A 25,618-nucleotide genomic window follows, 5' to 3' on the forward strand; every position below is an offset into this window, starting at 1 on the left:
GTCTCAGGGAATTTCTGCCAATAATTACTATATCTACAGCTCATTGTGGTCAGTGGAAAGAATACCTTACATTGGTGGTCTTTGGGAAGAATGTCCCTTACATTGGTGGTTAGTGGGAAGAATGCCCCTTATGTGGAAGGTCTGTGGGAGGAATGCTTCTTAGTTTGGTGGTGAGACAAAAATAATGTTCCTTAAATTGGTAGTCAGTGGGAAGAATTCTCCGTACAGTGGTGGTCAGTGGGAAGAATGTCCCTTACATTGGTGATCAGTGGGAAGCATGCTCCTTACATTGGTGGGCAATGGGAATAAGACCCCTTACACTGGTGGTCAGTGGGAAGAATACCCTTTACATTGGTGGTCAGGGGGAAGAATGCCCCTTACATTGGTGGTCAGTGAGATGAATGCTCCTTACATTGGTGGTCAGTGGGAAGAATGCCCCTTACATTGGTGGTCAGTGAGATGAATGCTCCTTACATTGGTGGTCAGTGGAAAAAATGCCCCTTACATTGGTGATCTGTGCAAAAAATGCCCCTTACGTTGGTGGCCAGTGGGAAGAATGCTCCTTACTTTCGTAGACAGTGATATACAGTAGCAGCATTCTGGCTGGGGACAGGTTTTTCTTTGGTTATCAGTGGTCCAGAGACCCCAGTGCATTCTGGAAAGACATAGTATTGTGAAGTAGCACCATGTGTACAACCTGCACAGACAAGATTTACACAGGAGACGATTGTTCTCAGTTTAAATATATTTATTGATTTTCTGAGATACAGATAAAATGGGAGACATAAGATTTAATGGGAGTGAACATTAAATATACATTGCAGCATAATTACAGTGGAAATTGAGATACCATCAGTACAATTCAATAGATTGGCAATAAACTAAAATAAATATTTGGACTTGCTCAGGTCTGCCAGTCCCACCAACAAACCATGTCCGATAATCAGACGGCATTCCCATCTGATCCATAATATCATAGTGACCCAAAAAGTCAACCTGTGCTCCATTTTAAACTACTAAAAAGCCCTTCCCCTAGATTGGACTACTCTGGTTTATAAGCCAGAAAGCCTCTTCCATGTCCCTCTCTGATTTAGTTTCACTTTGCTACTGGGACCTAAACATCTCCAATATTAAAAAAGTCTCAATTTCATTTTTATTAATGTGTTCTGTTCCCCAGGAAGGCAGACTACATGTAATAATTTGTTCCATCTGCCTATATGCTGTCTAAGGGTAGCCTTAAGGACAGACAAAGTGCCCCTCCTCTCTCCATGCCAATCCGACAATGCAGCTAGCAAGGAGATGGATGTTCTGACAGAGGGTACTTTCCTGAGACAAGCAACTCATGAAGAATTGCAGGGGGAGGAGGGCTTGTCGGCAATAATGTTCCAGAATGGCAGGAAAGTGCAAGGAGAGGCAAAAAAAGTGACATCCTTAAAAACTGCCATCTCCTTCCTAGCTGTGTTGTCAAACGGCCATGGATGGAGGAGAGGCGCTCTGTCTGACCTCACAGCTAACCTTAGACAGCACCTAGGAAGATGTGACAAAGTCAGGGGCGGACTGAACATTCGGGCACTCGGGCACTGCCCGAGGGCCCCATGCCACTAAGGGGCCCCATTAGGGTTGCCAGCCTCAATAAAACCAGGGACAGTATGTAAAAACCTGAGTTTTTTAAAAATCCCAAGATTATAACTGCCCCGCCTCTCCAGTGCCTTTTCAGTGTGTGCTTGTGTATTCTGTGTGTGTATACTGTGTGTGTATATTGTTTGTGTGTGTACACTGTGTGGCCTCATAATCTATCGCCTGGGGGCCCCATAATCTCCTATTGCCTGGGGGCCCCATAATCTCCTATTGCCTGGGGGTCCCATAATCTCCTATTGCCTGGGGGCCCCATAATCTTCTATTGCCCAGGGGCCCCATAATCTCCTATTGCCTGGGGGCCCTATAATCTCCTATTGCCTGGGGGCCCCATAATCTCCTATTGCCTGGGGGCCCCATAATCTTCTATTGCCCAGGGGCCCCATAATCTCCTATTGCCCGGGGGGCCCCATGAGTTGTCAGTCCTCCCCAGGACAAAGTACTACATGTTATCTATGCCTTAGGGAACAGAGCAGATTAATAAACATTTAAGTGTGGCTTTTTTAAAGCTGAGCTCTTTCAGCTAAGAAAAATCATCTTTAGTCGACAGAGTTGACAAAGGGTAGAGCTTAACCACGAGATCAACTTCCACCCAGCTTAGCCATGGGTGAAAACAAAATATGGAGTGCAAAGAAGAAGTTTTGAACCTAGTAATGGTAGATAGCAGGCGGCTTGTAGTATCTGCTCTCAGAAGAGGACCTGGTGACAGGTCCACACAAGCACGTCTTATATGTAAAATGGAGTACATTTTTATTTTAAAGTGTATAAAAACCCCCAAAACGGAAATGTAATGTATTGTAACTTTATAGTCATTAAAGTAGTGGCTGCAATAGGTTTTCTTTTTTTTCAGGCTTTTTCCCTTTATTTTCACCTGGTGATCCTGCAAATGACACACTTCCTATCTGTTCATGTCCTACACTCATTCTTCCACTGAATGTACGGAGGTAGCCATGGCTGAACTTTATACATGCCTGCCTTTGTTCATCTCATTTACATTGTGGAATGATGGGATTAGTATAGTTAACAAAAAAATGTATGAAAAATTGATTCTTTTACTCACCATATAACCTTTCTAGTCCATTGAGGGACAAAGGAAGTCTTCCACCTTCAGTTTATACTGCCACCTCCAGGAAGATTTGAACACTAGCAAACAGAAAAATGGTAGGCGAGCCTAGGTTAACCCTTCCTACTACCAACATGCCTCAGTTTTGTAGCAAAGCAGCACCAAAAGCATTATCGTAAATACAGAGGGATGGGGTATCCCTCAATGGAGTCCAAAAAAAAGGATTTTACAGTGAGTACAAAAATCAAATTTTCTTTCTCGTCCATTGAGAGACACAAAAGTCCTTCACCTTTGATATGTCCAAAAGCGGTCTAACAGAGGAGTGGGCAACAGAGAAAAATAACTGCAAATGCAGACTCATGACCACCGAAACACGGGGGACTGCCTGCAGCTCAGTGAGCCGCATAAAGGACTTTACATTCGAGCTGGAAAACCTTCACATGGTAGAATGAAAATATAGGAACAGAAGACCAGGTGCCAGCCTTGCATTGGGAACTGAGGCATTATACCAGAAGAGCAATAAACTCTCACAAGCGGTGAAAGGAAGTTGCAACAGGGAAAAGGAGCAAACTGATCCTAAGGATCCAGCTTGGAGCTGGCTACCTGAACCACCCAAAAGGTGGAACAAGAACAGAATAACCCAACAGTATCCATCTGGGTTGCCCAACACAAAGTGTAAGCAGCTGAGAGAAATAGGCTCACAGTGTGAATTGCAGACAGAGGAAAAGAAGCTCCTCTTCGACAAGCGGAGCCAGACAGAGGGCCCGAAAATTGATGTCCTAGGCCTCAAGTTATCTGATCCCATCGCAGGCCCATGGGAAATAGGAGTCCATATCTGGAAAGATGTCATGAATCAGGTGTAACCAGAACTGCGTAGACAGCAACAGAGGAAACCAAACGCATGTAAAGTGAAAATAGAGTAATTTATTAAAGTAAGTGAAATATAAATACAAACACCTCCAATACAACACAGTGCACAACAAACCAACTACCAGACAGAGACCCACAAATAACAATAGTCAGACAGGTATATACAATAAATGGGGAATACCAGAATCGTAAACGTAGCCAGGCCAGGGTCATCAACGGTAGATCAGCAGATGGGGCAGGGAGCAAACAGGACAGGGAGAGGATGGACGGATCAGGCTGCAGGGCAAAGGTAAAGGTAACAGAGTCACAGGAGGGACAGTTTCAGGTACAGGGCACAGGTATCAGGTACAGAGACAAGGTCAGGTTCCGGGATCACGGGTTCAGGTAAGGGCACAAGGATGATACCAAGCCAAGTGTGTGTGTTTGCCGGGTATTAATACACATCTCCTGCAATCAGGCTCAGGTGACGCCTGATTACAGGAGATAATGTCGGCTCCACACTGCCGGGAAACACCCGCTGGTGGATGCCAGTACTGCGGCCCCAGGATCAGATAGTGCCACCAGCAGGTGAAACCTTTCCTGACAGTTCCAGACTGCCAGGAGACACCCGCTGGTGGACATCAGTACTGCAAGCCAAATGTCCAACAGCGCCACCAGCAGGTGGAACCTTTCCTGACAAAAGGCTGATGGCCCAGACTCTCAGCTACAAAGACAGGAACTACTAGAGAAGAACCCCTTGAAATTCCTAGTTCCATCTTTGACATGTGGAACCAGACAGAGAAACCGAAAAATTATGCCCTAGATAAGGAGAAGATCAGAAACTGCCTAGGCCAGAAGAAGGCCCAGGCCTCAACTTATCCAATCCCAACACAGGCCTAAGGGCAATAGGAGTCCATATCTGGAAAAGCTGATGGGTCAGAGTCTCGCCTACAAAGACAGGGGCTACCAGAGAAGAACCCCTGACGTTCCAAGTTCCTCTTGGACAAGTGGAGCCAGAGGAAGACCCAGGCCTCAACCTATCCAATCCCATCACAGGCCCAAGGGAAATAGGAGACCACATCTGGAAAGGCTGGTTGGTTAGACTGTCACCTACAAAAACATGGACTACCAGAAAAGAACCCGTTGAAGGCAAAAGGAAGTACAGTTACCTCCAAGTAGTCCAAATGCTTGTTAAGAATACAGAGAGAACAAAAGTATGATCTCACTGAGGCACAAGGGATAAACAGGGAGGACCATGGATACCCACCACAACAAGAGACAAAAAAGGTTAGCATAGCAGGAATTTGTCTAGACTTGCTAGTACTATGATGTAAACTCTAGCCAAGCCTATCTGCAAGAGGGAAGAAGACATCCTTGTGGTGAAATTCAGGAATATCCTTCCTGTGCATGAGCATTGTAAAAGCAAAGATTTAGAGACACTCCCAATTCCTCACATCCAATGAGTTGATACCCATGAAGCAACAGTCAGGAGCCTTCCTGGGTCTGTGAAGCGTATTCTCCTGGATCAATCCAGAGCAAGTTAGATCACCAGAAAGCCCTGCCTCTGAAGTCAGCAAGCAGACAAAGAAGAAATGCTAAGGGAAGAACCCTTGATCCCAGCTTATAAAGTCACCAGAGCAATTACTGCTAGCATCAGAGGATTCCTGCACCTGGAGGAAAACCTGTTCAGTCAGGTGTATAGCTTGCTCTCCCAGTCCAGATCTAACCAGTTGGGGAAGCCTGTCTACCAATTTTGCACACCTGAAATGAGCACAGGGAACAGGACTAGAAAGTAAGATTCTGTTTATGCCAGGATCTGAACTACCTCTCTTCGCGCAGCAAGATCTTCTGTTCTTCTTACTGGGTTGTAGCACACCATTGCATTAATGTTACCCAACTAGACCCCAACTGGCGAAGGGATCGATCCAGCAATTTTGAAGGAACCACATTTCCTAAAAACAGCAGGATATTGACTGGCAGACATAAATTCTCCTACAATGATAGGATCTTCCATAAGGTGGGAAGGTAAGACTTCTCCGATTCCCACAGGCTGCCGCGGGGGGATACTGCCAAGATGGACAGCAGGGAAGGAGCTGGTAAATGTGTCATTTACTGGCCCCTTCCTTGTCTTAATGAACAGTCTGATCGGTAACGATCACTGACTCCCCTTTTTTTTTCATTCATAGTTGAGGTATAGTAAACTATGTTTACTATGCTTCAGTTTCTGAATGAACAGGAAGCTCTGTTTAGAGCTATCCCTGTTCATTCATTCTGTGCTGCTGAGGCTGCAGAGATTGAGCTTAAGGTGTCCTCGATCTCCTTTCTCTGTCTCAAAGCTGAAAAATCAGAGGTCTGTTTAGATCCCTGATATTTCGCCAAAACCCCCCAACAGGGGTCCTAAAATTTTTTTAAAAGGTAATAAAAAAAATAAAATTGTAAAAATAAATAAATAAGTAAAATAAAGTGGTAAAAAAAAAAATGTAAAAAGTAAGATAACAAAAATAAAACTACTGACGTCAGTGGCGGAACTACCGGGACCGCAAAGGTTGCACTTGCGACCGGCCCTGGCCTTCCACCACTAATGATGATACCCCAAGACGGCAAGAAGGGGGCCTGCTGCGGGACCGTAATAAAGGGTCCCACGATGGGAGTAAAGGGCCCCAGAATCAGTGGGAAGGGCCCCAGCCGGGAATCAGGGGGGCCCTTCATGGTTTCTTGGACTGGGGCCCTGAAGGTTCTAGTTATGCCTCTACTGCAGCTGTAATCATCTGGTGCTGTGGGGGTTAATACATGCACTGGACCTGTCAAATGCATGTGTCAAGAGTGCCAATTATGCCTGCCTTTTCCACCCCCTCCTCCATTCACAGAAGCTGTACTATAACTTCTAACAAGAATGAAAAAGTCTGAAATACTGCAGAAAACAAATGCAGCCACCACATCTAAGGACTGGTAAACTGAAATATATTAAATTTTTTGTTTTTTAGTTTGGATACAATGCAACCAGTGCAAGGAGATTCCATCATGGCCAGAACTTCTAAGATTCCTCCCTTGGCTGGACAAAAACACTATCGTCCACTCCCACCCATTCACAGTTCACAGTGGTAACAGGTATACAAAAAAAGTGCAAAATATTCCCTGTATCTCCTGATTCAAGTAACAAGAATTATTTTTTTCATCATAAAAGTCTGAAGCAGAAGCATAAGCTGCCATAGCACCAGATCCAGAGATCAGATAAACGTTAGTACAAAAGTTACCTTGCTATCATAAATCATAAGATCTTGATGAACCTCAGGTTAGAAAGGATGAAGGTCTAACTGATAATGTTTGGACATCTTGAGTCCTTGGAGAAGGGTCTTCTGTATGCACAAGTCATGAGATCTGGTGGACCACGGATCATAGATGGTGAAGGTCTCACTAATCGTGGTAGCACATCTTGAGATCTGGTAGAGGAACCACTGATAAAGGAAAGCCACACACAGACATTCCATTATCTTACTTGCCTTGATCAGCGCTCTGTCAGGACCTGCCATGACTGTTCTCCTGGAGGTTCTCCTGAGTCAGTGATTAAAGTGCCATCCTTGGAGAAAAGGTAGCAACTGCTAACTATATTCCAGCTTGTCTTCATTGTTGGTTTGAAGTGAATTCTTACACTGCTCTATCACGGCATTTCAACATTCAGCCATTAGATCGCCCACAATTATGGCTGACATGTTTTGTAGGTGGAGGTTGCATGGTAGTGACATCTTGGGAGGGCTGTGTGCAGGTAGACATAGTGAGGTTTAAAGGGAAGGTAATGGTTCTGTATAGATTTTATTTCCTTATGCTGGAGATCCAGACTGCAGTATGTGAGTGAGAGCACTGAACTGGATCTCAAGTGACCCGATGCCCCCTGAACAGTCACCAACTACTGTGCTCCAATCATCAAGATTCATATTCCCTCAGCAACAAGCATGAGCATTGTTGATTGGAGCACAGTAGTGGTGACATTGCAGGGGTCATCTCAGATCACTTTACTTTTTAAAGGTAAAAAAATGTGCAACTGTGCTTAAAAAAATTGAATTTACTCAAAACCATTTTAGTTTTCCCTTTAAAGAGCTTGTAAGCTAGCAGAAAAAAATAACAATTATCAGACAGTGGGGCTGAACGGCCTCTTGTAGGTCTTGTCTTAGATGTGGTAGAGATGGTATTGTTTGACTACTCTTAGGTGGAACTGGTGAGATGTCAGAATTAGTGAAGCTAGAAGGACTATAATTCCTGAAATTAGGGCGGTGACCACATACCAATAGAGACTCTGGAAGTTTGACTTTGGAACCAATGCTCACTGTCATTGTGACCCAATGAATAAAAGCAGCCATGAAAAGATAATGTGCAGATTGAAATCTTGCAGCATGAATGAAGGTGGCAGCCTCCTACCATGGAGTAACAGTGACTGTGTGGCCAAGGAACTTAATTCCCTGAAAATCTGCTACATTAGGAGGATTATGGATGCCTTAGTGTGACATCACAGTGATCATTCCGGATTGCTCAGGTCACAGCCTCTGCGGATCCCACGTGCTACCTGCCGTACTCTGCCAGTCTGCGGATAGGGAAAATAAGACTTTAAGGTCTATTGACAGTTAAGGATTCAATCTTAAAGAGAGAACACATGAATGAAGAAGGGGGTGGAGTGAGAAAACAGAGAGGGAGAAGTGGTGGGAGACAACAGATAGGGAGAAGTGATGAAAGATCATGAATGGGGAGGAGTAGTGGAAGACAACGGATAGGGAGGAATGGTGGAAAACCATGAATGGGAAGGAGTGGTGGTAGACAATGGATAGGGAGGAATGGTGGAAGATCATGAATGGGGAGGAGTGGTGGGAGACGATGGATAGGGAAGAGCGGTGGAAGAAAATGGATAGGGAGGAGTAATGGAAAGCAATGAATGGTGAAAGGTGGTGGGAGACAATTAATGGGGAGGGGTAGATGGAGATAATCCATGTAGAAGTATGGTAAGAGACAATGGATGTGGTGGGCTGATGAGGATAATGGACACGGTGGGGTAATAGGAGACAATGGATGAGGAAAGTTGATAGGAGACACTGGAGAGAGGAGGTGGTGGTAGACTATGAATAGAAAGGGTTGATGAGAGACACTTGAGAGGTAAAGGCGGAAGAATACTATGGATTAGGAGGGTTGATGGGAGACAATGGATGGGGAGGGCTGATGGGAGATAATGGATAGGGTGGAGTGATAGGAGACAATAGACAAGGAGAGTTGACAGGAGACACTGGAGAGAGAAGGGTGGTGGGAGACTATGAATGGTAAAGGTTGATGGGGGACACTGGAGAGGGAAGGGTGGAAGAAGACTATTAATTAGGAGGGTTGATGGGAGACAATGGATAAGAGGGAATAGTGGAAGAAGACTATGGATTATGGAGGGTTGATGGGAGACCATGGATAAGAAAGGACGGTGGGAGTTAATAGATAAGAAGGAGTGGTGAGACACAATGGATAGGGAGGAGTGGTGATGAAGATACTCGTTGGTGACAGATATAAATATGGGTGTATGGGAGGATGGAGTGAAAGGTTAAGAAGATGGTGAGTGTCAGATTAGAAACAAGACAAATGGGGTCATTATTTCCCAACCAGATTGAGAAGTTCACACGTCTTGAAATTCTGATTATCCTTCAAATGAAAAAAGTTGCAGGACAGAGAGAAGGAACCAGGGGCTCAAAAGCCTCTCAAATATTAGAAGGTAGAAACCTACATATAGTCACCATGCCTAAGCTTTGAACAAATAACCACACCCAGCATTCCGGCTTGTCTGTAACTTCTGAATCCTAAAGTAAACCTGTCATAACAGAAACATGGAGTCTGCCAACAGTAACTTCTCTTTTGTCGGGTTTACTTTAAATGTGGATTCATACAAACTAACAATGGCACGATAATCTGGAAGAAAACACTGCACAGTGCAGCTGTTGTTATGGCCTAAGATCAGAGCATGGCACAGTGCAGTTGGTGTCTCAAAGGGGAAACCTATACACAAGGGAACACTCTTCTGACATCTAGTTGAGAAATAATAACAAAGAAGATCAGATGATGTATACAGTGAAAAGAGAGTTTTTGTTACCCATTCTGTCTGCTCCATCATCCATAAAGCAGCTTCAGGAAAAAGAAGGCCAGAAAGAGAGACAGGACAGTGAGGTTTTCATTATATTGGGAATATAGTGATGTCACATACCAACAGTACATTTAATTTTGGCACAGGGATCCTGGTGCTGGGAATTATTGACATGAGGCTCCCAGCACCAAGAACCAAATGATTAGAGCATTAATTAAAGCAGACCCTTATCACTTAATATCCCCTGCCCAACAGGTAATTCTTAAAGTGTGTCTAAAGTTAAGTTTTTTTGTAGTTATGGATAGAGTGGGAACGAGTTGGACCTTCTATCAGATTTTTATTGCTATAGGAGCCCCCCCCCAAGGAGATTTATTCCTGTTTTTGCCCTGGTTACTCACATATACCGATAGTGATGGCAAACTCCAAAGCTTGAGTCATCACCAGAAGAGAAATAAAGGGGAAATCTTCCAATGGGGACACCTATACCAGTGACATTGGTATAACAAGTGATTTCCCTTCACTTTAGAGAATTTTACTAATTTCCTGTTGTGTCCACAGGGTAGAAAGGTAAGCCCCATACACACTATTAGATTTTCTGCAGATTTTTGTCTTCAGATTTACCAAAACCATGTAGTGCAAGGGCCTGCCTGATTGCATTCAAATTGAAACTCTTTGCAGGATGCATGACTTATGACTCATAACCAGATGGCCTATTGACCCGTGTTAACTCATGATGATGTATTTTAAAGGCTCACTGACTCGTATAACCATATAACTATATATTTCTATACAAATACATAATTTACTAACCATTGCCCCCTCCCCTCTTTCTATTGGTATGTTGAACTATATATAAGCTGTAACACACCTAATAAAGGCAGACATTTTACAAATGCATAACTTGCTTCTTGTTTCATGGTGTCTCCAGATATCTGAGGGCACTGTTGGTGTACCTAACAGATGGGTGGTCCTCCAGAATACCTACTATTTCCTTTCAGGTTTGACCTTATATTATAAGGTTTTGGTAAATCTGAAAACAAAAAGCTGCAGAAAATCTAATAGTGTGTATGGGGTCTAAGGGCGGATCTTCCCAATGAAACTCAGGTGAAAAAAAAAATGTTACCGATGTTTTATCCATTCTGTACAAAATTTTTCTTGAGTAAGACCCCATACACACTATACAACTTTTGTTGTCTGATTTACTTTAGACTTACCAAAAAAATGTAGTGCAAGGGCCTGCCTGATTGCATACAAATTGAAACTCTTAAGGTTTGAGCTCATTTTATATGTTTTTGGTAAATCTGAAGGACAAAATCTACAGAAAATTGTATAGTGTGTATCCAGCTTTACACTATAAAGCCTTGTACACACGCTTAGATTTTCGGACGACCGAATGTCCGTTTTTTGTGGCATGCTAGTCTCATGTGGAAAGTGAAGAGGTTACTCACAATACGAAAATTTTCGTAGGACAGAATACAACATCAGAAGTGACGTAATGTGTTGAATAGTTTTGTATGTATTCTTTCGTTTCTGAGCATGAGTAGTCTTGCTCTTACAATTTTTTTCGTACGAAAACCATACTAATGAAACGAAAATTAGACGTTGAGTTCAAATCCAACAAAAATTTTATAGTCTGCACATCCAACTTTTGTCTGATTAAAAAGCAAAATCAGCTGTCGAAAGCACCGTACTAACGATCCGAAAATCGGCAGACAGCTCGTCGTACAAATTTTTCCATCTGATTTTTGTATCGTGTGTCTGGGCCTTAAGGCAAAACATTTGTGGAACCCTGAACTTCACACCTATACGACCTTGTTGGCCATCCCATTTCAAAACCATGGGTCTTAACTTTTTGCTGACCGCCTGCCGTCAATTGATGGCCAGGTGGCGCTGCTCTCGTGGCTGGCGGGCGTCATATGAAGGCCTCGCTTTCCCAGCCCACCAGGGGGCGCGCGTCCGCCGTGTCACTGGGTACCCGGTGCGCGTGCCCGGCGGCCACGATGCCCGCGGCGCACCCGTGATTACCAGTAATACGACAGGACCGTGGATCTGTGTGTGTAAACACACAGATCCACGGTCTTGTCAGAGGAGAGGAGACCGATGGTGTGTTCCCAGTACAGAGGAACACCGATCGGTCTCCTCCCCTAGTGAGTCCCCACCCCCTACAGTTAGAATCACTCCCTAGCAAACACAGTTAACCCCTCGATCACCACCTAGTGTTAACCCCTTCCCTGCCTGTCACATTTATACAGTAATCAATGCATTTTTTATAGCACGGATCGCTGTATAAATGTGAATGGTCCCAAATATGTGTCAAAAGTGTCCGATATGTCCGCCGCAATATCGCAGTCACAATGAATATCGCAGATCGCCGCCATTACTAGTAAAAAAATATAAAACAATAAAAATGTTATAAATCTATCCCCTATTTTGTAGACGCTATAACTTTTGCGCAAACCAATCTATATACGCTTATTGCGATTTTTTTACCAAAAATATGTACAAGAATACATATCAGCCTAAACTGAGAAAAAATTTGTTTTAAAGAAAAAAAAATTGGATATTTATTATCGCAAAAGGTAAAAATTATTGTGTTTTTTTTTGTAAACTTGTCACTCTTCTTTTGTTTATAGTGCAAAAAATAAAAAGACCACAGAGGTGATCAAATACCACTAAAAGAAAGCTCTATTTGTGGGGAAAAAATGATAACAATTTCATTTGGGTACAGTGTTGTATGACCACGCAATTGTCATTCAAAATGTGACAGCGCTGAAAGCTGAAAAATGGCTTGGGCAGGAAGGGGGCGAAAATGCACTGTATTGAAGTGGTTAATATGGAGTTCCTCTCCCCATTGTGGCTATAATAGCCTCCACTCTTCAGGGAAGGCTTTCTGTGTCTCTGTGGGAACTTGTGTCCAATTGTGAGGTCAAGTACTGATGTTGGATGAGAAGACCTGGCTCATATTTATTGTTCCAACTCATCCCAAAGGTGTTCTGTTGGGTTAAGATAGGGTCATGAATCTGTTCCAGACAAACAATTCCTCCACACCGAACTGTCCAAATGTCTTTATGGAGCTGGCTTCGTACACAAAGGAACAGTCATGCTGGAACAGAAAAGGGTCTTCTTCAAACTTACCACAAGGTTGGAAGGCTACAATTATCTAAAATATCTTAGTATATTGCAGGATTAATAGTACCCTTCAATGGACTTGAAGGGTACTTGAACATTTGAAGGACTTCAACACTTGAAAGCTTCAACATGTGAACTCAGTCATCTGAACTGTGTTTGTATACTTATTATGCCTACCCCCAAACACCTAACCTATCCTCTAAGTTAAGCCCTAACACTAGCCCTTATTCTGCAACACACACACTTTGTCCTTGACCAATAGCAAGCAATGCTGAGATCCTGGTACCAGTAGAAACCGATTTAGGAATAATTCACAAAGGTAAAAAAGTCACTATTTTAAAAAGGGAAAGGTGAAAATATAATTGTGACTACTAACATACATTCTATCTTAGAGAGCTGGAGGTATTTTATATCACTCATTACAGTGATTACAACTCTTCTCTGTGGACCCCACAACTTATACTACACCCCAGGGTGGCATTTATTACTTGTAATGATAACCAACTACCCCATACTTGATCCCCACCCATCATAGGACGAGCAGTGCTGTGCAAAGCACCAGGAGAAAAATAACTGCAATATTCCTAAACTTAGAACTGACAGAGCAACATGTACAATCTGACAAAGACAATCCATGAGCAACTTTTACAGATAACGACATATTGGGCACCTGCTTTTGATCCAGGCCTCAATGACCATACATGGCATCCAATGCCCTTCAGAAGTCTATAGGTCCTTCTAGGCCAGGGATATGCAATTAGCGGACCTCCAGCTGTTGCAGAACTACAAGTCCCATGAGGCATAGCAAGACTCTGGCAGACACAAGAATGACACCCAGAGGCAGAGGCATGATGGGACTTGTAGTTTTGCAACAGCTGGAGGTCCGCTGATTGCATATCCCTGTTCTAGGCCAATAACAATCCATAAAAACTTCATACTTATGAAGACGTATTGAGCACTCAATTCGGATCCTGGCTTCGATCACTATACATGGCATTTGACTACCTTCAGAAGTCTATGGGCCCTTCTCAGCTAATGACAAGCAGTAAAAACTCTTAAAGATAAAAAAAAAATTAGGCACCTGATTCTGAGCCAGGCTTCGATCACCATACATAGCATCCAGTGACCTTCAGAAGTATACGAGCCATCCCTTTGCCAATGACAATCCACAAGTGACTCTTTACAGATAGAGAATTTATTAGGCACCCAATTCTGATCCAGACCACAATCATCATACATAGCACCTGACCTCCTTCAAAACTCTATGGGCCCTTCTAGGCCAATGACAATCCACGAGCAACTCTTACAGATAAAGACATATTGGGTACCTGATTCTGATCCAGACCTTGATCACCATACAGTACATGGCATTCAACTGTCTTCAGAAGGCCAATGACAAACCATTAAAAATCTTACATATAAAGACATATTGGGCATCCGATTTTGATCCAGGCCTTGATCACCTTTTAATACATGGAGTTTGACTGTCTTCAGAAGTCAAAGGGCCCTTCTAGGCCAATGGCAAACCTAAATCCTCTTACAACAAAATATATATTGGAGCGCCTGATTCTGGCCTCAATCACCATACAAGGCATCCAATGGTCCTGAAATCTATAGGTCCTTCTAGGCCAATGACAATCCATAAAAACCTAATACAGATAAATATGTATTGGGCACTCAATTCTGATCCAGGCTACAATCACCATGAATGGCATTTGACTACTTTCAAACGTCTATGGGCCCTTCTAAGCTAATGACAAGCAATTCTCTTACAGATAAACTCTTACAGAAATATTGGGCCTCCTATTCTGATCCAGGCCTTGATCACCATACATGGCATCAAATGGCCTTCAGAAGTCTACTGGCCTTTCTAGGCCCATGACAGTCCATGAGCAACTCTTACAGATAAATAACTATTGGAGACCTGATTCTGGGCCAGGCCTCAATCACCATACATGAAATCTGACTATCTTCAGAAGTCTATAGGCCAAGGACAAAGCATTAAAAATCTTACATATAAAGACATATTGCACACCTAATTCTGATCCAGGCCTTCATCACCATACAGTACATGGCATTCGACAATCTTCAGAAGTCAACTGGCCCTTCTAGGCCCATGACAGTCCATGAGCAACTCTTACAGATAAATAACTATTGGAGACCTGATTCTGGGCCAGGCCTCAATCACCATACATGAAATCTGACTATCTTTAGAAGTCTATAGGCCAAGGACAAAGCATTAAAAATCTTACATATAAAGACATATTGCACACCTAATTCTGATCCAGGCCTTCATCACCATACAGTACATGGCATTCGACAATCTTCAGAAGTCAACGGGCCCTTCTAGGCCAATGACAAACCCTAAAACCTCTTACGACAAAAGAAATATTGGGCATATGATTCTGATCTAGGCCTCAATCACCATACATGGCATCCATTGGCCTCCAAAAGTCTACTGGCCCTTCTAGGTCCATGACTAGTCCATGAGCAACTCTAACAGATTAAGACAAATTAGAGACCTGATTCTGATCCAGGCCTCGATCACTATACCTGGCATTTGATCATCTTCAAAAGTCTATAGGCCAAGGACAAACCATAAAAACTCTTATGCCGCGTACACACGATCGGATTTTCCGTCGGAAAAAACTTAGATGGTTTTTCTGACGGAATTCAGCTCAAGCTTGCCTTGCATACACATGGTCACACAAAAGTTCTCTGAACTTTCAATCGTCAAGAACGCGGTGACGGACAAAACAACGACGAGCCGAGAAAGTGAAGTTCAATGCTTCCGAGCATGCGTCGAATTGTTTCCGAGCATGCGTAGGAATTTTGCGCATCGGAATTTCTACAGACGATCGCATTTTCGGATAGGAACTTTTTCCAACCGAAAAATTGAGAAAAAAAAAAAAAATTGAGAACCTGCTCTCAATCTTTTGCTGGCGAGAATTCCGCCAGCAAAAGTCCGATGGTCGCATTTTCCAACCAAAAGCTCTCATCGGCCTTTTGCTGGCCAAATTTCCGATCGTGTGTACGCAGCATAACAGATAAAAAAATACTGGGAACATGATTCTGATCCAAGCCTCGCTCATCATATATGACATTTGATGACCTTCAGAAGTCTATGGACCTTTCTAGGCCAATGACAAACCATGAGCAACTCTTACAGATAAAGCAATATCAGGTGATCTGATCTGTGATTAAGTGGTATTGTCATCTCAGACTCCTCCACTCCAAGCCCCCAGTCTTTTAAAGCCCAACACCAGGCAGGAGTACAGAGAAGGGTGAGGATAGAACCCATGTCAGGTATGCATTGCAGTCTGGACATCTTGGAAGATATTTCCCCTCATTTCCTGTCTGAACAGGAAGTAATGAGAAACCAATCCTGTGGGGAAGAATATGGCAACATAACACTTCCTGTTTAATACATTGGGGAAGGGTCAGGACAGGAGGATAAGAAGGGGGGCTAAATCTCCTGAATGGGGTCAAGGACCGCAATAAGGACTCAACTGTTTAGATATACTATGTGACTAGTGCAACATCCATCTCTTTCCAACTGCTGATCTACCAGGCAGGGGCCCTATATCTCCCAAACACCTAATGATTGTAGAGTCATTCACCAGAATCTGTCCTGCTTATACTGGATGTGTAAATATGTACTGTACTGTGCTGGCTCACATATAGACACTGGAACATAGGCTATGCTCTGGACTTGTACATCTATGTTCAACATTTTTATTCTTTTAAGTTCCAGTTCAATAAAAAAAAAATGATTGAAATCAAACATCACCAACCTTGTAAAGGCGTCATCCAGATCATCATACTCTTCATCTTCATCTTCTTCTTCCTGACACACAGGACACAATGACCATTAGCTGGATGTACACTACCATATGTTATATTTACCCCTCGCCATTCCCCTCCTCCTGACACACAGGACCCAATATGGGACATTTATAAAACTATCATCTATCTTAATGTTTGTGGTTGTTACTCATAATGTGCATTATAAGTTGCAGCAAATCAGATAGAGCCCATCTTATTTTCTGGCTAGAGGATGTCCCGCACATGGGCGTGCACACAGGGTGTGCTAGGTGTGCCCAGGCACACCCTAATCACCCTGTGCAGCAAAGATTCCCCCGACTGCCCTTGATCCCTCAACCCCTTCCCCCCGCAGCACTTCCAGCTACCCTCCTCTCCCGTTGGCTGTTTCTGCGGGGATATTTTAAGATGAGTGGGGGAAGGGGCCGGTAAATATGTAATTTACAGGTCCCTACCCTTTCTGAATGAACACAGTGAGTACTCAGTAGTGTGTGTTTGAGCTTTGGGTTGCACACCCTAATGCAATAGGCTGCGCACACCTAAGGTCCCGCATCATCTAGCTCTTTCCTCTTCAACCTGGTGGTACCTGGCCCAACACTTTCATTCATTGGATTTCTGTTCTTTCAATCATGGAGGCTCAGCATCACCTGTGGGTGTAACCTAGGGTGGTCCGCATGCAAATACAGTGTCAGGTCACCTGAGTGCAGGTGACAGATGCACTCCGTAGGAGGCAGGTTTGCACCGCTAAGGTAGTGAACCCTAGGACTGACTGGGAGGTTCAAGAAGCAGATCTACTGGAGCACCAATACAGATCCCACTGGGAGCTAGAGCATAGATTCCCCAGGGCGCGGAGTCTAAGAGTCAGCAGGTGTTCACCAGAGCCTCTAGTGCTGAGGATGGACTGCGCTGCAGTCTGGCTCCAGTTTGCGGCCCCCAGGGTCTCACAGCTCACGCTCACGGTAGACTACAGGAGAAAGAGGAAGGAAGCAGTAGGCTGGAACAACAAGAATAGTAAAGGGATAAGCCAAAGGTCTGGGTGACTAGCAGAAAAGGATAAACGTAGAACACGCCAAAGGTCAGGGTCACAAGCAGACAGGGATAGTTGAGAACAGGCCAAGATCGGTAACTGGAATCAGACATAGGAGTCACAGCAAGTTGCACACGAAAGTCAGGTGAGGGTGGCTGGCCTCTAAAGGTGAATACATGGAGGAGAGGTAAGCTGACAGACAAAGATTACTGCATAACCCCCCCCCCCACACACACACACACACACACACTTTTGGGGCTGCAAGAGTTGTATTTGGATCATTCAGGGCGATTAGCGAACGGATATGGACTTAACACTGGTATATTCTTTCAAACGTATAAATACAGTATATGGCTGGAAAACAGAAGGCCATTGGAGTTGGATTCAAGATTGAAGAAGACAAGACTGAATCATGATGGGACCATCGATTCCAGGGACTTTAGATAAATTTGAGGAACTCCCCCTGGATTGAATATGCCCTATTTATCCATTTTTATTATCTGATTACATCTTTAAACCAAGCTAAGTAAATTCCTTTTATTATTATACTCTCGAGTTGACTAAAATGATTGTACCATATCCACATATCTGAAAGGTTAAACATAGAAACTTTCAAGTAATAAAATCTAACCCTTTATTACAAAATGTCCTTGCCTGCCGATGGAGCCCAATGCTCACCAGATACCCCCACCTGGAACAGGGGAGCTGCATGTGGAGTGGGTCTAAAGGGCTCTCAGTCTCCTATTATCTGCTGTGCCGTGTACTGAAGAAATAAGGTTTATATGCTGCATGTCACATCCATTGGGATGGTTTGGCAGTCATGTATGGATTTATAGACCTACACACAAAGTGAGACTGCTGCTTGCCCCAACCGTTGGTAGGCTGCCTATGAGCATGGTTTGCATGGCATTTGTATGCACAAGCTGTGGGTCACTCTACGTCGGAGCCTACCAAGGTCAATGACGTTCTCCCTACATAGTTACTGGGCAGGAAGGGGAAAAGGTCACATGCTCCCCCATAAATTGGGTTATGTTTTTTTGAGAAATGTACGTTTTATGTACGTTTTTAGGAAAACCGTTAACCCACTGTATGCACTAGAAACAAGAAAACAAGAAACAAGAAAGTTTGTAGACTGTATTTAGCCATATACCTGGAGATACCCTTTAAGGTCATTATATATTATTATATTATAAAACAAGAAAATTTGTAGCAATAAACTGTATTTAGCCATATACCTAGAGATACCCTTTAAGGTCATTATATCAAAATGTACCAATATGTGCTCTGATACTGATCACCAAAAGGCCACTGGGAAACCAACTCTTCCGAGGGTGTTCATCCCCTGGGTCCCCCACATTGCCTAGCGGTTTCCCCCTCTGACCCCTACCCATTACAGAATGAGTTTAGGATAGAAAATCCGTACTGTAATACAGTAGTCAAGTCCACATATAATTTTATTCCAAAGACTGAGGTTTCACAAAAGCCAACATGTTTTGGCTTTAAGAAACAACCCACCCACTTTCAAAACACCTACAATTTTGGGACCACATTCAATGTTTCCTAAAGAATGGGGCGGTGTGTAGCCCCTAAAACATGTAGGGGTGTGTGAACAATTTGTCGTAAGAATAAACTTGACTTGCTTTGGCGCCTCAATTTTAGACTCACTCATTCTCATTACAACCCAAGAGATTGTGGAAAGCCTTCAGTGTGTAGAATATGCTGGCCCAGTCTACAGATTCTCTATAGTAACACCAATATCATACCACTGAATGGTAGCAACAATACAATATTAATGTATAATAAAACTCCAGGGTTCCAGCACTTTTAACCCAATTTCATAAGTATTTCCACCAATTACAGGACACAGTGGTGAGGTGGAGGTCAGCAAAAGGAACCAGTGAGAGCCACAGGGGTCCTAGAAGATGGAGACTGTTGGTTTCCCAGTGGAATTTGGGGACCATTTCTCCATATTGAAGCGGAGTTCAGAACCAGGAAAGATAAGTATGTACTGTAGTCATCTTTTACAGGTAAGCCTTCTATGGCACATTTTAATATAGTGACAGGGCCATTTCTCAGTTCCACTGGGTACTCTCAAATCTTTTGTGGTGGATTCAAAGTGGATAAATGCTCACCGGTATAACTTTATAGGGCAAATGCAGGGCTGCTGATAGGCAGAAGCAGGCAGTTTTGCGATACCAGGCCTCATTGGGTCAGTAGAATGGCCTAGGCCGGGTAGGCCCTACAATGCCTGGCTGCTAGGCTCACCCCCACAGATATCCCTGTCTTCATCAATGCACTTTGCTTGGTTCAATGACCACACCCCAGATTGCATGACTGGCTGCTGGGATGACCAATGTGGCACCCTCGCAGTATGAGGCAGGACAGCTTGAGGTTTGAAGCTGACCAAAAGAGCAACCTCCTAGGAATGTCAGTTGCAGGATACGAGATGTCACTTAAAGTGGTTGTAAAACTCAGACATAAATTATGAGCATATCCCTCTATGGTGTGTACTTGTTTTAATCCAGAGCACCAAGTGTCATTTCTGTCTGCTGCTTGGGTTCCTCTACTCAGGGCCACCGATAAGGCAGGCCCTGAATAGAGAACCCATCAATTTAAAAGGGGGGCCCCGGCACCGAGCAGGAGAGCCGGCTATACTGCCTTGTGACTCCTGTGGATCTCTCCAGCTGCTTTGCAGGAAGATCGGATCTATATACTTGCAAGCTGTTCAGACTTTAGAGCAGTGGGGCCAGCTGCAGAGTCTCTGCCTGTCATGAAACTCCCCCTCTGACGTCATTTTGAGTTTCGGTATGGTTACAGCGAAGAATCCCGGCGGCTGTATGCAGCTTTCACTCAGCCAAGTGCTTGACAGCGATCACAACGCTGCCCACCGATTCTATCCCTTGCTTGGAGTGTGGACTAGGGCCTCTAGCATGTACTCATCTGCCTCCCTGCAGTGCTCTGCTATTATTCTAGTTTGTGAGTAAGTAAAACCATTGTAGTTTTTAATTGGTATACTGCACAAAGTTCTTACACTGTCTCCCCCCCCCCCATTCTTGTTTAGACACATATGGAGTTCCCCAACTCCCCTAATTTGGATCAGGGGCATACCTCTAGTGATAGTTGCTTTTACTTAGTTTATGGGCTACCCATACTGTTTGTTTATTGCATGGTTCAGAGATTGCCCCTTAGGCTCAGTTCACACTAGCCCGCAGTGTGCGGGCTGGATGCGGGTGCAGGAATCGCACCTGTTCCCACACTCGCAACCACCCACAGCCAATTCGCACTGCTCTTACAAGATGCACAGGCAGTGGCGGCTGGTGCTCAAAATTTTTTTGGGGGGGGCGCAAACAAACTGAAAAAAAAACTATCAATTGCAGCCTCACTGTGCCCATCATATGCAGCCACTGTGCCCATCAATTGCAGCCATTGTGTCCATCAAATGCAGCCACTGTGCCCCATCAAGTGCAGCCACTGTGCCCATCAAATGCAGCCACTGAGCCATCAATTGCAGCCATTGTGTCCATCAAATGCAGCCACTGTGCCCATCAAATGCAGCCACTGTGCCCCATCAAATGCAGCCACTGTGCCCATCAAATGCAGCCACTGTGCCCCATCAAATGCAGCCACTGAGCCATCAATTGCAGCCATTGTGCCCATCAAATGCACCCACTGTGCCCCATCAAATGCACCCACTGTGCCCCAACATATGCAGCCACTTGTGCTCATCATATTCAGCCACTTGTGCCCCATAAAATGCAGACACTGTGCCATCAATTGCAGCCATTGTGCCCCATCAAATGCAGCCACTGCGCCCATCATATGCAGCCACTTGTGCCCGTCATATGCAACCACTTGTGCCCCATCATATGCAGCCACTTGTGCCCATCATATGCAACCACTTGTGCCTCATCATATGACGCCACTTGTGCCCATCATATGCAGCCACTTGTGCCGGTCATATGCAGCCACTTGTGCCCATCATATGCAGCCACTTGTGCCCCATCATATGCAGCCACTTGTGCCCCATCAAATGCAGCCACTGAGCCATCAATTGCAGCCATTGTGCCCATCAAATGCACCCACCGTGCCCCATCAAATGCACCCACTGTGCCCCAACATATTCAGCCACTTGTGCTCATCATATTCAGCCACTTGTGCCCCATAAAATGCAGACACTGTGCCATCAATTGCAGCCATTGTGCCCCATCAAATGCAGCCACTGCGCCCATCATATGCAGCCACTTGTGCCCGTCATATGCAACCACTTGTGCCCCATCATATGCAGCCACTTGTGCCCGTCATATGCAACCACTTGTGCCTCATCATATGACGCCACTTGTGCCCATCATATGCAGCCACTTGTGCCGGTCATATGCAGCCACTTGTGCCCATCATATGCAGCCACTTGTGCCCCATCATATGCAGCCACTTGTGCCCCATCAAATGCAGCCACTGAGCCATCAATTGCAGCCATTGTGCCCATCAAATGCACCCACCGTGCCCCATCAAATGCACCCACTGTGCCCCAACACATGCAGCCACTTGTGCTCATCATATTCAGCCACTTGTGCCCCATAAAATGCAGACACCGTGCCATCAATTGCAGCCATTGTGCCCCATCAAATGCAGCCACTGCGCCCATCATATGCAGCCACTGCGCCCATCATATGCAGCCACTTGTGCCCGTCATATGCAACCACTTGTGCCCCATCATATGCAGCCACTTGTGCCCGTCATATGCAACCACTTGTGCCCCATCATATGCAGCCACTTGTGCCCGTCATATGCAACCACTTGTGCCTCATCATATGACGCCACTTGTGCCCATCATATGCAGCCACTTGTGCCGGTCATATGCAGCCACTTGTGCCCATCATATGCAGCCACTTGTGCCCCATCATATGCAGCCACTTGTGCCCCATCATATGCAGCCACTTGTGCCCCCCACCCGCCCGCTGTCTGACCGGCACTTACTCCATCTTGGTGGTGGGTCAGGCAGCCGGTGACGGCGGCGAGTTGTGTGGGATGAGCAACGGGTCCTCAATGCTGTCCTCCATGTTTCCCTGCATCTCTTCCTCCATTCCGCTAGGCGTCCAATAGAATGGCCTCTGCCTTCAGCCAATCAGGTGAGGGGTATTAGACCTGCGCTTCCTGATTGGCGGAGAGGTGGTTCAGTGTTAGAAAAGCAAATATTCATGCATGCTATGCATGAATCTATACATTAGTCAGATAGGGGGTGGCGTAACAGAGGGGACGGCGCCCGTGCGCCCTTAATGGATGCACCACCACTGCACGCAGGGCTGCTAATTATTCTGGACGGCACCCCCATGCATCTCAGCCCGCAGCACGTTTGTGGGTGCAGGAACTGCAGAGAAATCGCATGGTCAAAAAGACCATGCGATGTCCCTGCAGCCATGTTTTTACAAAGGTGCATGCACCTTTTTCCTGCTTTTACTTAGTTTATAGGCTACTGATAAGGTCAGGGATTTAATTTAGAGTTCTCACTTAATATGATGCCTACATGTAAATCTGTTTTTAAATGTAACTTTTTGGCTGTTGAACTCAATTGAAGCTGCTTTTGTTTTCTTGTAACTGTATTGCCATGGTGTTGAAGCTTGTGTTCGTAGCCCAAGTGACTCCTGTTGTTGTTTACCCTCGCCCTCTGTGGGGGGGCTGTGCTAATGCTATTGTTTGTATAAAAGGCCTTTGAAAGAAGTAAAGGCAGCAGTCCATTATGCTCAAGAACTGATACACGGATTTCTGACTCTGTGTCTTAATTCCTATATGAAGCAATAATTTGACAAAGCAATATAAACTTAAAGCAACTTATTTAAAAGTTGCCCCTAACACTACCCACTCTCTTAGTTTTTTGCATGGGCACAGCATCCTATTCAACATAGGCCGCAGGGCCCCCACCAGTGGTGGCTGGTGCTCAAATTTTTTTGGGGGGGCACAAACAAACTGAAAAATACTGAACCCCCCCCCATCAGTTGCAGCCTCACTGTGACCATCAAATGCAGCCACTGTGCCCATCAAATGCAGCCACTATGCACATCAATTGCAACCATTGTGCCCATCAAATGCATCCACTGTGCCCATCAAATGCAGCCACTGTGCCCATCATATGCAGCCACTTTACCCATCATATGCAGCCATTGTGCCCATCATATGCAGCCACTTGTGCCCATCATATGCAGCCACTGTGCCCATCATATGCAGCCATGTGTGCCCATCATATGCAGCCACTTGTGCCCATCATATGCAGTCACTGTTCTCAACATATGCAGCCACGTGTGCCCATCATATGCAGCCACTTGTGCCCATCATATGCAGCCACTTCTGTCCAACATTTGTAGCCACTTGTGCCCATCATATGCAGCCACTTGTGCCTATCATATGTGACCATTGTGCCCATCAAATGCAGCCACTTGTGCCCATCATATGCAACCACTTGTGCCAGTCAAAATGCAGCCACTTGTGCCCATCATATGCAGCCACTTGTGCCCAGTATATGCACCCACTTGTGCCCATCATATGCAGCCACTGTGCCCATCATATGCAGCCACTTGTGCCCATCAAATGCAGCCACTTGTGCCCATCAAATGCAGCCACTTGTGCCCATCATATGCAGCCACTTGTGCCTATCATATGCAGCCATTGTGCCCTTCACATGCAGCCACTTGTGCCCATCATATGCAGCCACTTGTGCCAGTCAAATGCAGCCATTTGTGTCCATCATATGCAGCCACTTGTGCCCAGTATATGCAGCCACTTGTGCCCATAAAATTCAGCCAGGCGCGTCCCCCGGCTGTTACTTCACTACCCCCCCAGTGCGGCCGCTCCGGCGGCACTTACCGCTCGTGTGGTAGGGCTCTGCTTCTCTCCTGGAGTGATGGGCTTCCTCCTCCTCTTCTGTAGTGGCAGGAAGCGGCGGCTGTGGCTCCTGTGTCCGCTCGGCTCCTCAGGCTTCCTCCACCGTGTCTCCACTTCCGCCAAAGCGTTAGGCATCCAACAGGATCGCCTACTGTTTTGGCCAATCGGGAGACAGGTGTCACTGACCTGCCTGCCGATTTGCAGGGAGGTACGTTAGTGTGAAAATAGCGAAAATTCATTCGCTATGCCACACAACAGGGTGGGATGGGGACGCAGTGCTCTGTGCCCCGAGCCCACCCTATTTTGAAGCCTATTAGAGCCTCTGGCTCTAATCGGGTGCTTCAAAATACACACCCCCCGTCTATCCCTGCCATAGTATTTCATGTGTCCGGCGTCCTGAAAGAGGCCGGGCACATGAATAGGTGTCAGGGGGGGTGGCGCACATGCGTCCACAATGCATGGGCCACCACTGGCCCCCACTAGTGTGAACTAAGCCCTATGGTTTAGTAAGTGCCTTTCTGAAATGCACTGCTAAAGGAGTATCTCCTGTGCACTTTGTCACACGTTAAGGGAACGCCAATTCTGAAGGCAGCCTAGGGGCTCTTTCACATGGGCAGCTGAGCTGTGGATTTTAACACTATCCCTGGCTGGCTGCACACCCGAATACTAACAACATAGTCAGATAGGGCTGTATACATGCCGTGGCTGCAATGCTTTACTTCACAACTGCAGAATTTGGAACACAGGCTGCAAAGTTTGACAGGCAGCACCACCTGTCAAACCCCTCCTTTCCTTCCCCCCTCTAATCTGCACCCTGGTTTCTGCAAAAAATGCGGCCTCTTGTAGGTCTTCAGTTTGGCTGGGTGGGTAGTTTTTCTCCTGTGGGGTGGAGGCCTTTGGCCTTGCAGCGTGGTTCGGATCATTGGGCACCAGGCGTGGGCATAAAATCTGGAAGCTACGATGTACAGAAGTCAGTGGTAAATATAAAATAATTTTGAAACACAATGTCCTTATGGAACCAATATATTTCTTATTGGCTTGTTTTTAATATATTCTTTTCTATATTATATATTTTCTATAAATCTGTATTTGTTTTTTCCCCCTGAAGAAGACCTATACT

At 45.1% G+C, this 25,618-nt stretch overlaps 1 protein-coding gene across 1 annotated transcript in view; it reads right to left on the reverse strand.

Annotated features, from left to right (window-relative positions):
- Positions 1-758: 758 nt before the first annotated feature.
- LOC141138975 (low density lipoprotein receptor adapter protein 1-B-like) overlaps positions 759-25,618 on the reverse strand; it is a 38,212-nt gene continuing 13,352 nt past the window's right edge. Inside the window, exons 8-10 of the mRNA XM_073624714.1 lie at positions 16,571-16,623; positions 9,657-9,688; positions 759-8,123 (exon numbers count right to left, since the gene is read on the reverse strand). Coding sequence (XP_073480815.1) covers positions 8,077-8,123; positions 9,657-9,688; positions 16,571-16,623 — 132 coding nt within the window. The 3' untranslated portion in view covers positions 759-8,076. The remainder of the gene's footprint in view (positions 8,124-9,656; positions 9,689-16,570; positions 16,624-25,618) is intronic.

The sequence above is a fragment of the Aquarana catesbeiana genome, linkage group LG04 (genome assembly GCF_042186555.1).
Source record: "Aquarana catesbeiana isolate 2022-GZ linkage group LG04, ASM4218655v1, whole genome shotgun sequence".
Lineage (NCBI taxonomy): Eukaryota > Metazoa > Chordata > Amphibia > Anura > Ranidae > Aquarana > Aquarana catesbeiana.